Genomic DNA, 13543 nt, shown 5'->3' on the forward strand with positions numbered 1-13543 from the left:
TTGCTTTAGAAGATATATAGATATATTTTTTTTCAGATTTGAATATTAATGTCAAAAATACATACTATGATATACAGTTTGCACTACATCATCTTAGCATGACAGACGTCACAAGTAGTTAAATGAAATATTAATTTAAATATTAAATAAAATGATGGTAAGTAAACTGAAAGTGAATGTGTAAACACTAAACTAAGGTTACTCTTTCTATTGCAACACTTCCAATAAAGTGGTTTTGTAACAGTACAAAAGTATTAGAATATGACTATTTTTCTCGTTCATTTCCAGTTTTGAGAAAAAAAAATGCACAGTGCACTGCTGATATCCTGCTGTGATGCTTTCAGGTGAATCTATCGTGATTGCTTCATCGGCTTCTTTCGTGGTCCTCGGTATGTGTTGCACCACAGTCTGCCATCCGGGCCCTCTTCCATATTCACTCCCTCCACAGCGAGCTCAGGAGTCACAGGGTCACAACTGAGTTCACTTTGAGCTGAATCGATCCAATCGTGTAAAATGTAATTTTACCATCAATAGGGCCTCGCATTGAATTAGGAAGAAAATAATTACGCTTTAACACTTCAGAGGTCCAATTAACATTTTGATTGGTGTCGACAGAGTAAAACTGCGTGAACTCTGATGAAATAATTTCAAGTGTCTAACTGCTTCTGTGGACGATCACTTGTCTCTACTCTCCTGCCAGACGCTGGAGGGGGATACACACAACAGCAAGAAGAAGAATTACCTAAAACATTCGGTAAGAACATCTTGACCAGAACATAAGATCAGAAACACACCCTATAATCATAACCTTCGACCCAACCTCAGTTTTCAAGCTGTGAACATAACAGAGGTCGAGGTTTACTGCTGACAAGTCAACGATCTTAGCCGCCCCACTCCTCCACATTTGTCAGTTCTGGGTGACAGAAGGGCTGAAACACAAGTTTCTGAACGGAGGCCATAAGAGGCTCGTCGACTGCTGTCCTTAAATTCCGCGTCATTTCAAAAACTAGCCATGGGCTAACGTCTCCGACTGGCATCAAGGCGTGACCAGAGCTTCAGTAGTGTCCTGCCGGATGGAGGAAGGATGGCGTCGGGCCTCAGCAGCGGGATGAGAACGGTGGGTCTATCGGGGACTCCGTGAAGGACTGGAGCTCATAGGCAGCACCGCTGTCCACCTCCATGGACTTCCTGGAAAACAGCAGACGGATGTCCCTATGGAGGTAGATCTTCCCAGACTTAGAGCTCTGGAACCTAGTTGAGATGGGAAAGGGAAGCGGCAGACAAAGAGGTTGAGTAAAGGAGGAGAAACATCACAGCTGCGGGATATATTCACCGTACCAGCGTGCAGACGGGAATAAACTCACCTCAGGTGAACGAGGTAGCGCAAAGTGCGTCCCTGGCCCAGCGAGAGGGGCCTCCTGCTGCTCTGATTGTTTGCGTCACGGCGGACGGGAACAGAGAAGGTCCTCTGGCGTAGGAAGGTCTGGTGTCCGGCTGGCATGGCTCGAAGGTCGTACATCACAACAAACATCTTTACCACCGTCTTGTTCGGGTTGAATAAGGTCTGAGGAGGTGTAACCACAATGCATGGCACAGACAAGGGAGGAGAAAAAACAAACAAAGAGACTTTTACAAGGGATGAAAGATACATAAAATGAGAATCATGCTGTACTTCTATCACCCCAGTAATGTAATAAGAGTGCACTGAAGCAAATGGCTTTCATAATCAAAAACATAAGCATATAAGTATGTGAACATGCACTGTATGTTCCATGAGGAATTTCCTTCTTCGACCACTAGGAGTCTCCATTTCCTCGTGCTACTTGGTGTAATCTGTTCTTTGTTCTCAGCCATGAGTGCACTGATGCTGATATTTTGTAGACAGCATTATTTTTTGATTTCTACATCTGTGAAAAACAAATCCTCACCACTTGAATGGTTCCTGATGGAGGTACACGATAGCCCCTTTTTCCCAGGGACTCCAGGTTTATCACACCCTTTGTAAAAACACAGGACAATCACCGTGCCAGACATGCTAAAGTAAAACATGAGAGCTCCCACACACATGGGGCAGTTTCATCTCTTGGCTCAGACAGGAGGAACATCATTTACAAAAAAAAGGATGAATTATTCAAAGACCGAGAAAGCAGCCGTACCATGTATGGTGAGGGAGCGTTGTCGTCAGAGACGCTGTAGAATGACACGTCCACAGGTAAGGTCAGGTGACTGGGGCAGAAAGATCCGCTGGCTCCGACCTCTGCTGTGAAACCCTCCACCGTCCCTAAAGGCTCCAGGCGGTAGTTGAGCACACACTCCTGATGAAACACAGCTTAGTTTGTCAATATTTTTCTCACCGCCCACTGCGCATTTTGATTTTAACTTCGACCTTTTGAATTTTTCCGTATAGGACAGAGACTCGATTTTTCACCCTACTGAGTAAAGTACATAACTGCAGCTGCTGCATGATGGTAACACCAGGCTCTCTAATTCCAAGGGCTGGTTTTAAAAATAATATTAAAATGCATCTTAATTTGAAAGATCTGATATTGAATCATAAAAATCTAATAATTTAAATATTCGCCATTTCAATCTCAACGCGTGGGTTTCAAAATAGTTTTGAAACTGAATCATCTCTAAATGACTTGACATTGAATCAAATCAGTAAATCAGTAGCGATCCACAGCCTTATTAAACTCCTTTAAGTATAAAACCATGTATGGATATAAAGCAGCGAGCTAGATGATGAGCAAATGAGATGGATGTGCTTGTGTGTCATACCTCAAAGTTTCCCAACAGGCTGAGACTAGCAGGTGGAGCGCTGGCGCTGAACAGCTGCTGTGACTCATCCGTGTACCCCTCTCTCTTCGGACACACCCTGAAGGGTTAAAACACACGCTTAACCAGCTCGTCTTCAACGCGCGAGGTGTTTACGTGACAAACATTCCAGGTGTGACTGGATAGACCCGTGTCCCAGGTGAGACGAAGATGAGCTCACCGACTTTTATTTGTGTGTAAACAAAGGCGGCATCAGTCATCTTGAAAGACTGGCTTAATCTTAAAACCACTGGAAGAACAGGCAGGAATACCTCCCACTTTCCAGCTGTCACACATACACGTCGCTTTGTGCGAGGTGTGACAGTGGCTTTTGTCCAGCCACAGTCAAAATAACACAGAACTCGTCCAGTGACTGAAATGAACTTTCAACCCAGAGTGACAAACACTTCAAACAGCTGCTTTATAAAGAGAGGCTCTGATCCTCCACCCACGCCCGCTGTGTGTAGGCAGAGCCATGAATCTCTATGAGTGTGTGTGTGTGTATATATGTGAAGCCTGTTCAGTTCTGTCTGCCATTTTGAGCTGAATGTGCATGCTTCTGGATGCAGTCACAGTACAGCAGAGCTTCAGCAGGTGGCAGCGTGAGAGGACAAGTCAGCAGGACGGGGCTGACCTAAGCTTTCCGCTGTTATTGTCTCATCTCCTCACATACAGACAAAACACCTCTTCGGTACCGTTCGTCCAAGGCTGTCGTTCCTAAAGGGTGAGGTAAAGCGTCTAATGCGGACCCTTTTTAATAGTCTCTGTGAAGCAGTCGGAAGCCGAGAGCAAGAGTTTCCCCTCGCTTTCAGTTATGGATCAGTAAAAGTGGACTCGTTGCAAAGTGAGAAAAACAAGTAGGCTTTAAAATGATGATGAAAAGTGTGAGTAATTCGATCCAGATGGTGCTAAGATCAGCAGATGCCGTGGGAGGTTACGGCCAAAGCCCGTATCAGGCCAGTGAATGTACCCTGACCTTAGAGCCTCACGGACAAATGGGCTTAGAGATTTGTAAGTACAGTAGCAGAGATCCCAGGTGAGAAAATGCCTACCTTTTCCCAGAGGCCCAAGGCAAACCCTTACAGCCAGCCAGAGAGGTGTCCAGGTCAAAGTAGCCTGTTTGATTTTTCCTCTGAGGAACCTGCCGAGCACACACAGGAGATGATTAACACGGGGCAGCTGTCTCTATGATAGCTGTGAGCTCTCCGGTTCTCAGGTTTGAGCTGGTAAGATATCGGTTTAGCTCTTTAGAAATGCACAAGACGGAAGGTATATATAACAGGGATACAGATCAAAACTACAAATACCGTTCAAGGACACGGTGAGTTCACGGTTATTAAACCCCTTGACAAAAAGAACGATTAAAAATACATTTAAGACAAACCTATTTCAAAATATTCCCACATGGCTCGACGCTGCATGGTGAGTGTGTGTGTGTGAGATTTGCCTGTGTACCGCTGAGTGTTTATAAGCGAGTGAAAATGATCAGAAGACAGGAAATTGTGCTGAAACTCAATCTAATGTGGTTGATGAGGCGCAGATGAGTCACAGGCCGTACACCCTACTATGTGTTTGTGTGTGTACATTAAACTCTGGGTAACTACTGAGAAACCCAGCAGCAGCAATAAAAAAATACAAAAAAAAAAAAAAAAAAAAAAACAGCTGCCAAATATTTCACAACGTCTTAATGACTAACATGTTTGAAACAGTGAGCGTGGTGTCATAGCGCAGACTCCAACGATGACTGTTAACCAGGGCTAAGTCGTCAGGGGACACGCTGCGCTTCACTGTGCAGATGTAGCTCCTGTGTGTGTGTGTGTGTTTCTTACAGGGCTGGAGAGCAGAGGCAGGCCAGTGCACGGGTGGAAGGCCTTGGTCGCTGTGGCGTCTAACGAGTGGCGATTCTGTTTCTTCCAGCTGTTGCAGGGACGCAGGGGGGAGGGGCTGTGAGCTCGCTGGAGCACAGAGATGGAGACAGATTAACATGGCTTGCTAGTGGACTAAAACAATTATCTGCACATGCTATGCTCCTCACGAGTCAACGTAAGCCTGCTGTTATGTCTTTGCTAGCTGTGATAAATTAAAAGCTGACAGTTGGATGGAAAATTTGAGATTTTATGGCTGCACGGTAAACACAAAGCTATCTGCAGTTAGCTTAGCTCAGCATAAAGTCCGCAAACAGGAGCTATGTCCAAAGTCAACTAACTGCCCTTCCTTATCACCACATCTGAGACACAACACTTCATCTTTATTTAGAACAAACACGCAGCAAATGACTGTTTTATGGCCAATGGCGGCTGTCCTCATTCCCAGACTTTTAGCTAACCCGAGCTAAGATAAGTGCGACGGCTTTGCTCATGTTACTCTCTGCAGAAAGCAAACGAGAGTATCTCTTTAACTGTCAATACATGAGTGGGCACCATGGGCCCGTCCTTCATTATATATCATATTTTAGTTGATTATTTTTGCATATTTGACAAATCCTTATCTACGTTCTTAAGCATATCTTCAAAGTTATGCAGTAAACAGGGACAGAGAACAATTGTGGGTCACTGAAGTGATTAAAAATGGAGGCTCTTACGAGGACAGTGGAAGGTGGAGTCATGTCTGGACTTGATGTGCCGGAGCATCCGGTCTCCGAAGGCGCCTGGTTCTCATCCTGGAGGGAAGAGGCCTGGGCTGGCATGCAGTTCTGCATCTGGGACTGGGACTGGGAGAGGGACGGGGACTGAGGCTTGCTGTGGTAGTGGCTTCTGTTACAGTTCATGGCTGGGCTGGTATCGTCATACGTCCATCTAAAAATCTGAGCATTCCTTGGGCTGTTCTCAAGGACGGGGGAGGCGGGTGGGGGTCCATGGCTGCTGGGTGTCCTGACTCTGAGCTTCTCCTGGGGGGGAGTTCGTAAACGTTGACCAGCCTGAGCGTGGGACTGGCCTCTGAACGAGGGTTCTTCAAGTGTAAACTGAGCACCATTTTGGGCCCGGGGAGAATGGCATTCGGTCCCCGGATCGACTTGGGGCTTGTCTGTGCAAACAGGCGCGTGCGTGGCAGCCGTGTGCGTGCTGCCACGGTGAGGTTCGTGACTGGGTATGTGGCCGTTGGTGTAGCCGTTGGTGGCAGTGTGTGAGGCTTGCGGGACGTGCGTTGCGTGCGAGTACGTGCGGACCGTGTGTGTGACTGTTGTTGTGTGCGTGTGGTGCAGGGGGCTGCCGCTTCTGCTGTGCCTGGGGGACAGAGAGGGGACGGACAGCCTCTCCTGGATGAGCCGGGTGATGTCTTGCACCGCCTGGGCGATCAGGGAGCTGTCTCTGTCCCTTTCCCTGTCTTTCCCCCTCTCTGTGTCCCTGTCCTTCTCACCGTTCCTCTCCTCCTCTCGGCCTCTCGTCTCAGTCATTTTCAGCTTCCTGCAGGCTGCAGGTTTGGGTGACGACGTCTCCCGTTTCCCGAAAGAAGTGTCCGTCACAGGTGTGTTGAACGGGGTGGGCCACACACGTCCCACGGATTCGTAGGGCGGTACGTCGGGCTCTTTGGTCTTGTTGGCAGTTACGTCGTCGTGGTTACTGCCCCACATGGCTTTGGGAGGGTTGTCAGAAGCAAAAAGGCCGGGAGGGAGTGGCGGCGCCGTTGGATCACAGAAGTTAAGCCGTTGTGCAATGCGGGCTATAACTTCCTGTCTCTCCTGCAGCAGGGAGCCAATTAAGGGGTTTGTCTCGGTCGCAGCGGGCCTCGGGGAGGGGCAGCGGGGCGGCTCGGCAATGGAGAAAGTCTTGAAAGCTCTGAGAGGCTCAGGAATCGGACCCTTCATCCTCTCGCCGCTGTTGGTACCAGAACCGTAATCCTCTGCTTGCGTGGGGTCAGGCGAGCCGTTGAGGGCCGAGTACAGCCACTTCCCCGCTTTGCTTGTGGGAAGAGGGGAGGGCGAGCGGGACGGGGTGGGAGAGTGGGAAGGCCTGTGGAACAGCGGCGAGCCCTGACGTTGGGGGATGTTGACCTGCGGGAGCTCCCCGTTCTGATAGGCGTGGTTTTCAGCGGGCTCCTGGCTCTTCTTGCTGAAGGGATGTGGCACAGCAGTGTGTGGAAGGCTGTTGATGGGGATGTTGTTGATGGGAAGGTTAGGAACGGGTAAGCCATTGAGGAGAAGGCCTGACATGGAGTTGCCGTACATGTTAGAGTTGTGATGGAGGCTGTCTTTGCCGGGGTCCTGGCTCTTTTTGAGGGTGGGCAGGCCACCATGGCTGTTGAGGTTCGGGTTGAGGCTGGGAGTCTTGCTGTAGAGCGGAGGAAGGCCGGTGTGGATGCTGCAGGCCAGGGTGGGATAGGTGGGCTGTCGGGGCAGCGACTGGACACGAACCTGCAGCGCCACGCTCTGAGACACGTTGGGGACCGGGAAAATGTGCTCTGAAGGCGGCTGGGAAAACTTCCACACCAGCTCCTCGTCAGCGGCACTGATCCTGTAGAACACAGACGTTCAATAAACAGGGTAAATCTCTCACCTTGAAATTTGTAAGAGCTGTCAAAAACGTAATTCAGTTTTCAAAACTTGCATGGCTTCAGCTCGTGTCCTGGTTCATTGACACTTGCAGCCTGACTGAAAAGTCTTGGGAGAGTGTCTGACCTGTACAGGATGTTTCTGGGGACGATGCCATGGGAGGCGCTGAGCCAGGCGCTGAGCTGGGAGAAGAAGACGTAGGAGCGAACAGCCAACAGCAGGGTCTTCTCCTCAATGAAACGGTCGCCGCTTCTATTTAAAACAGGTGGAAGTGTGCCAGTGTGTCAGGTTAATGAGGAGACGGTTAAGGTGTGCGTAGGTTTTTTTCCTCTACAAAACACAAAGTGTGTCCTGTTACTACACATGTGAGCAGGAAAATGGGCCAATCTGTCAGGCTAATTAACTCCTCCAGTGCCAAGCTTATTATCTGGACTTTTACGACTGTTATTAGTTGACATTTATGTGCGTGCATTTTTTTCCTGCTTCTCTGTTTAATCATTGCTACGAAAGTAACTACCTAGTAGAAGATTAATTTTTTTTTCATTTACAATACCATCCATTATAGAAACATGATTTAGAAAATGTACGAAATTCAAAAATCTCTATATCTAGTATGTCGTTAGCCTAATAGCATCATTAGTCATTGTTTGACTGACTCTTACAATATCAATAAAAATACTAATGTGCTTGCTAAACATTGTGTTTTTTTCTTGTTTTCTCAAGAACATTCAGATATGAGTTGGGCAATTAAGCCATTAGGCTAACGATATACACAGAGAGTTTTTACTCAAAAATAAATTATATATTACATGCAACATATCTTTTAGTAAAACATGTACCTGCTCAAACATCCCCTATATTGTTTTATTACCTCTAAAACAGACTTCTACTGTTCTTGTACTTTGTGAGTGTGCACATGTCTAATAAAGTTACTTGATTAATCCTCCGACATGTTTTTAAAGGGCCAAACTTCTGCACAAGAATTTCTTTGTGTGTAAAACTGCAGGAACAAAGCAGAATGTCAAAGTAAGCAGGGAAATAGAAAGTGCAGTTGTGCAAACAAAAAAAAACTAACATAATGAGGACAATATAAAGGAGGAGGCAGCGACATACTGCGAGGCTCTTGTTTTTGTGTCTTGTTTGTGTGGATGTGGCTGTCAGTGTATTTTATGAAGAAGTGACGAAAGTCGACTTCTCTGTCGCTGCCCACGTATGAAACAGGAGGATAACGAGCGCACGGGACGTACTGTCTCGGAACTGGCTGCAGGGTCCATCTCTCCAGCAGTAGAGCGTCTTGTTTGATGACCGGGTCGCTGATGGGGTCGCTCGGGGGGCACTCGTCGCCGTAGCAACAGTCTGGCAGAAGCATGACCTCGATCATGATGGGGATGCTGTTTCTCCAGAGGAGGATCACCTCGGAACGGGTTCGCCTCGCCTGTCGACACTGAAGACGGACGCGGGGGGACAAAGGTGGAGGGTTAGTGCTCGTTAGTGAGTGTCAACACGGGGGGAACACGGGGGAAAAAGCAGATGGGGCCCAAAGGTGACCCACTGAGGGCAGGGTGGACTTTCGGCAAATTCAGCCAGGTCGCGTGTTTCAAGCGTCAATTTGCAGATTAAAAACATACGTGTTATGTCATTTGTATCAGTGTTGGTTCGTTACGTGAGCAGAAGGAACCTCTAGTAAAATGGGAAGAGGCTGTTTACACTTCAGAGTAAACACATATGGCGGGCTGTGTACATAGATGTCACAGTATGTGCGGGAGTACTACCTGGGGCAATTTGTCGCTGCATTCGTGCTTGTGAAGAGGCGGCATGGCTGACTGGGCCGGAGGACAGTGCAGCCCCTCAGTCCTGCCCTTCACAGAATACTCTGGTGTCCTTCCCTCTGTGATGAGCAAGGTCAGGAACACCAGGAATTCCTCAGCATCGTACTCGAAAAACTCCTCCGTTGCATCTGGACAAGAGAGAGGAACAGAGGGTCAGTATAGTCTTTCGATCGCGTCCAAACATCCGCGTGGAGTTGTTGCGGCAGCAGTTGATTTGCCTGTACCCAACCTTTGTCTAGCTTTTTGCTTCAGAGATGTGGCTATTTAACTGTGGCTGGATAGGCCTGTTTAGAGAAGAGGCGTGGGGGGAAGGTAGCAAATGACACAACTTTTCCAGTTTGGTCGCTTCAAAGGAATATATTTAGACCTTCCGTGTCAGCTGAGCGGAGGGGTGAAGTCACGCACACACGCACACACACGCGCACAGGCAGCACTAATGGCAACACACACGGTCATTCACGGCAAAACATTTATAAGTAAGAGCTCCATGAAGAAAGTAGAGGACAGAATTAAGAGAGAGTGTGTGTGTGCTGCACCAACTCTGCCAGGGTAGTGTGTGTGGGTGTGGCTGGCTGGACAGCAGAGGGGCTGAATCAACCTTTTACTGGTTTGAAACGGGCTATTCCCCTGCGACACTTAAACGAACCACACAGCAGCGCAACGACTTCTGACTCCGATCAATCGGCTTTGACTCCTGCCACGACGAAAAAAATTAACAAGATTCTGACGTTTGCGTCGTAATTGCGGCTTAGATCTTAAGCAGGGTATTTTTAGCAGACTGGTGAAGAGACCGTCTTAGCTCTCTATCTCCCGTGCTCCTCCAGAGAAAACTCCCAGAGTCCCGCAGGAGGTCAGCTGATACACAGCAGCAGCACAGAGAATCACAGCTTTCTTTCTTCACGGCACACCGCCTGCCCAACTCTGAATTTTGGAGTGACGTCAAATTTAGGTGGAAGAATATTTTTCCACTCTGAGGATGTGAAGTCCTCTTACGGATAGAAGTGAAGAGACACACACATACACACAAAGACACACACACACCGTGTCCTCCTCCCACCAGAGCAGGGCTGGCTAGAACAGAGTCCCCCTCAGCTGGCTCTGCAGAAGTGTGAGCTATGAGCCGCTGCTGTTATGTGTGTGCGTATCGCAGTCAGCTAGCCAGTCAGGCACATTCCTCTCAGGGAACTCCTCCTACATGCCTCTGAGCTGCTGCTGCACGTGGAGAGATACGCAGTCCAACACAAAACATGAGAAGGGAGGGATGGGGGGGGGCTGCTAGCCAGCTGTGGGCTGAATAAGCGCAGGGTGAAAGAGATGGAGATGGAGGCTATATTCAGGGACGGTCTCCTTTTCTTTATGGGGCTCAAATCGTAAGAGCGTGGACAAAGGGAGCGGGAGACCAGCAGCGAGGCAGAAAAACAGAGCGAGGCAGCAATATATGGCAAAGGTCAACCATCAAGGTCAGAGTCCATCGGCTTGGCCGGCACGACGGCCGACTAGAGCGAGGTGGATGCAGCGGGCCGTGTGAGGCCGATTCCCAGCTAAGGCTTAACGCTCCCAGTCTGTCCTGTATAAGACTTCGGCTCCTGGTGCCGTTGGGATTTGGGCTAAAGGTGACGATGTAGGAGCAGCAGAGAATGGAAGCACGGGTGACGAAGGGGGGAGGAGGGGGGGTGGGGACAGCTTCTGAGAAGTGGGGTTCTGCCTTACCCCCCTTGAACACACGCATACACCCACACCCGCACATATACACAGAGCCCTAATTCATGTATGCACAGCGGGTGTCAGGTTGCCGCTTTCTAAGAAAGGCAAACCCAGGAAGACACACATACACCCCTAAAGCACACATTTCAAAACACACACATAAAAACTGACTAATAAAGACGCCACACAGCACAGAACAACACAACTGCATACACCCTCTCTCTCTCTCTCTTTCAAACACACACACAGACACCGCAACACATGTGCGTACACACAGACACACGTGAAGCTCCAGACAAAGGACTAGTGATGGAGGCTTCAGTTGAGGGGCCCTGCCTGCATATGCTTAGATGAGAGCTGTCATTCATTAGGACGTCGTGCCCAAGCAGAACATTCCTACGAAGCCTACACACACACACACACACACACACACACACACACACACACACACACACAAAGAGGGAAGTTGAGATGTGATCAGGATGCAGATAGAGACGAAACAAAGCAAAGATGTAGCAAAATACAACAAAACTGACCCAGCTGTGGCCCTTTTTTCCAACAACTTCCAGCACCTTCTTTTTCAGCTGAGCTAGATGCTAGAAGTAGGTCATTTAACCTGATATCTAATGTTTTCTAAACAATCTGCACTGTTTACCAATCATTAAGCCCACAAGAGGTTCAACGTTCAGTCCTTTGTTTTCCTTCTCCTTCTCTTCCTCTTTTTCCCACTGGGCCGTGACCAATCCATTCCTGCCTCTCCTCATCTTTAACATGTAAAAGCGGTCCCTTAGTTATTTCATACGCATTCCTCGATGAATGAACGCGTCTCCGGGGTTCAGTTTGTTTTAAATTCCCTTTTGAGTACACAGTCGTGCGAGTACACAGCCAGCGCTGAGTGAGAAACGCAAACAGATTTTTGATGAGGGGAGCACGTAAACAGGTTAAGGTCCGGGAGCTCGAATAAGAGGCTTTGCCGATACGCGGCGCACCCAACTGACCCAAACCCAGATACAGCAACGCACAATGGAAAACTGTTTTGTCTCTGCCATGCTGTGCATGTGATCTCGCCCCCGTCTCCCGATAACGCGCGATGTGAATTATGTAACAGGTCGGATTACGATTCAGGCGTCTTATTATTAGACCTGCGACCGCCTGCCACCAAGTGCAGCTGGAGTCCCGCCTACAGATCGGCTGGTTTTGGCGCACACACTCCAAGCACACTCAGCTGTCTGCATATCTTCAGGCCAGCAGATCAGTAAAGAGTCATGTGGGATGGAAACAAAAAAAAAAAAAAAAAAAAAAAGGTCCAGGACAAGAGCGGAGAGGTCAGCGTCGATAGGAGACGCAGTCTGCAGAGTAAACACGGCATGAGACACGACGAGGCCTCGCGATTCATCGTTACCTAAGACCTGCTGGAGAGGCAAATAAGTCAAACGCGTCAAAGCCTCTGGAAACTGTTTTGCGTGGCTCGTACAGATTCCTGTACATTTGCACTCGGTGATCATTAAATCCATCCTCCAACGCGTGTAACCGGGATCAATTTTTTACATGTTAGCCAGCAGTGGAGCTGTTTTAACTGAGAGACAGATGGGGAGACAGAGTGAGAAACAGAGAGAGAGACGTGAAGTAAGAGACGCACACACACACACACAAACACACACTCAGATAAAATGACCCATTAATCCGAGCGCTGTTGCCACACAATCAGTGCGTGGCTGGTGCTCTTTCTATGGCGAAAGCTGCTCTGCTCTACACATACGCAGCTAATTTGAATGCAGCGTGTGTCCCCATATGGTCACCGCTCCCCAGCTTCCCCTTCGCAGCCGCCGCTCTGCTCTAAATCTATTATTTGTACAGGATCACGGTTACTTTGAATTTTCAGTTACCGGCTTATTTTTTCCACAAAAGGCCCAGAAAATTGTTCCCGGGGACCAAAGTGACATCTTCAAAATCCAATAAAGTCATAAAGCCAAGTCATCATATTTGAGAATAAGCAAGTATTTGATGAATGTGCTGGAGAAAAAAAAAAAAAAAAGCCACAAGACATCGAAGTCTCAGTGCAAACACAACACTGATGAGTCCATCTAGAGCTGGGCGACTCGTAATCAAAGAGCTAAGACACCAGAAAACAGGAGGTGATATAGTGCGGGGAGACGACACACAGACAGAGACAGAGGGTCTGAGCAGACACTGGAAGAGGGATGAGCCGTCTAAAGGGCAGATGGGAAGCACACACAATTAGTTCAAAAGGCAGACAGGAAGTAAATGTAAATGATGATTCCAGTTGACTATCTTTCTGGAGAATTTTATGCAAAAGTCTGAAACGTCGCCAAATCAGCAGGGATTTGCATCAGTTGAACAGTTGGTGTCAAAACACACCCACAAGAAGAAGGTCTGTTAAGAAGAATTTGCATGAGACAGGTCATAAACTTTCAAACTGAACATTTTAAACTGGGTTTGTTGTTTTTTTTAATGTAACATCCAGGTCTAAGATGCTTTGGTTCGGTTTAAACGCCCCGACAAGCAGAGTAGTGAATAACTCTGTCCACAGTTACCGCTGACGTCCCCCTGAGTAAGACTCTACCTCGGTAACAGCTCTAGTGGGACCCAGTCAATTTTCTCAACACGGATAAATAATAAAACAAAGATCTGGATAACTGGACCCATTCCTTAAGAAAGAACAAGGCAGCAAAAGCATGAGAAGATT

The 13543-nt window shown here is 48.0% G+C and overlaps 1 protein-coding gene across 2 annotated transcripts in view; it reads right to left on the reverse strand.

Annotated features, from left to right (window-relative positions):
* Window positions 1–13543, reverse strand: part of fam214a (family with sequence similarity 214 member A) — a 28121-nt gene continuing 14578 nt past the window's right edge. The window contains exons 2-12 of one of the 2 annotated variants that reach the window (XM_047580075.1): window positions 9076–9260; window positions 8551–8747; window positions 7430–7555; window positions 5396–7265; window positions 4644–4769; window positions 3867–3955; window positions 2779–2875; window positions 2157–2315; window positions 1929–1997; window positions 1365–1564; window positions 1–1251 (exon numbers count right to left, since the gene is read on the reverse strand). In XM_047580075.1, the coding sequence (XP_047436031.1) occupies window positions 1098–1251; window positions 1365–1564; window positions 1929–1997; window positions 2157–2315; window positions 2779–2875; window positions 3867–3955; window positions 4644–4769; window positions 5396–7265; window positions 7430–7555; window positions 8551–8747; window positions 9076–9260 (3272 nt within the window). In that variant the 3' untranslated portion in view covers window positions 1–1097. The remainder of the gene's footprint in view (window positions 1252–1364; window positions 1565–1928; window positions 1998–2156; window positions 2316–2778; window positions 2876–3866; window positions 3956–4643; window positions 4770–5395; window positions 7266–7429; window positions 7556–8550; window positions 8748–9075; window positions 9261–13543) is intronic. The other variant, XM_047580078.1, reaches the window with a different exon arrangement.

Source organism: Mugil cephalus, chromosome 3 (assembly GCF_022458985.1).
Source record: "Mugil cephalus isolate CIBA_MC_2020 chromosome 3, CIBA_Mcephalus_1.1, whole genome shotgun sequence".
NCBI lineage: Eukaryota > Metazoa > Chordata > Actinopteri > Mugiliformes > Mugilidae > Mugil > Mugil cephalus.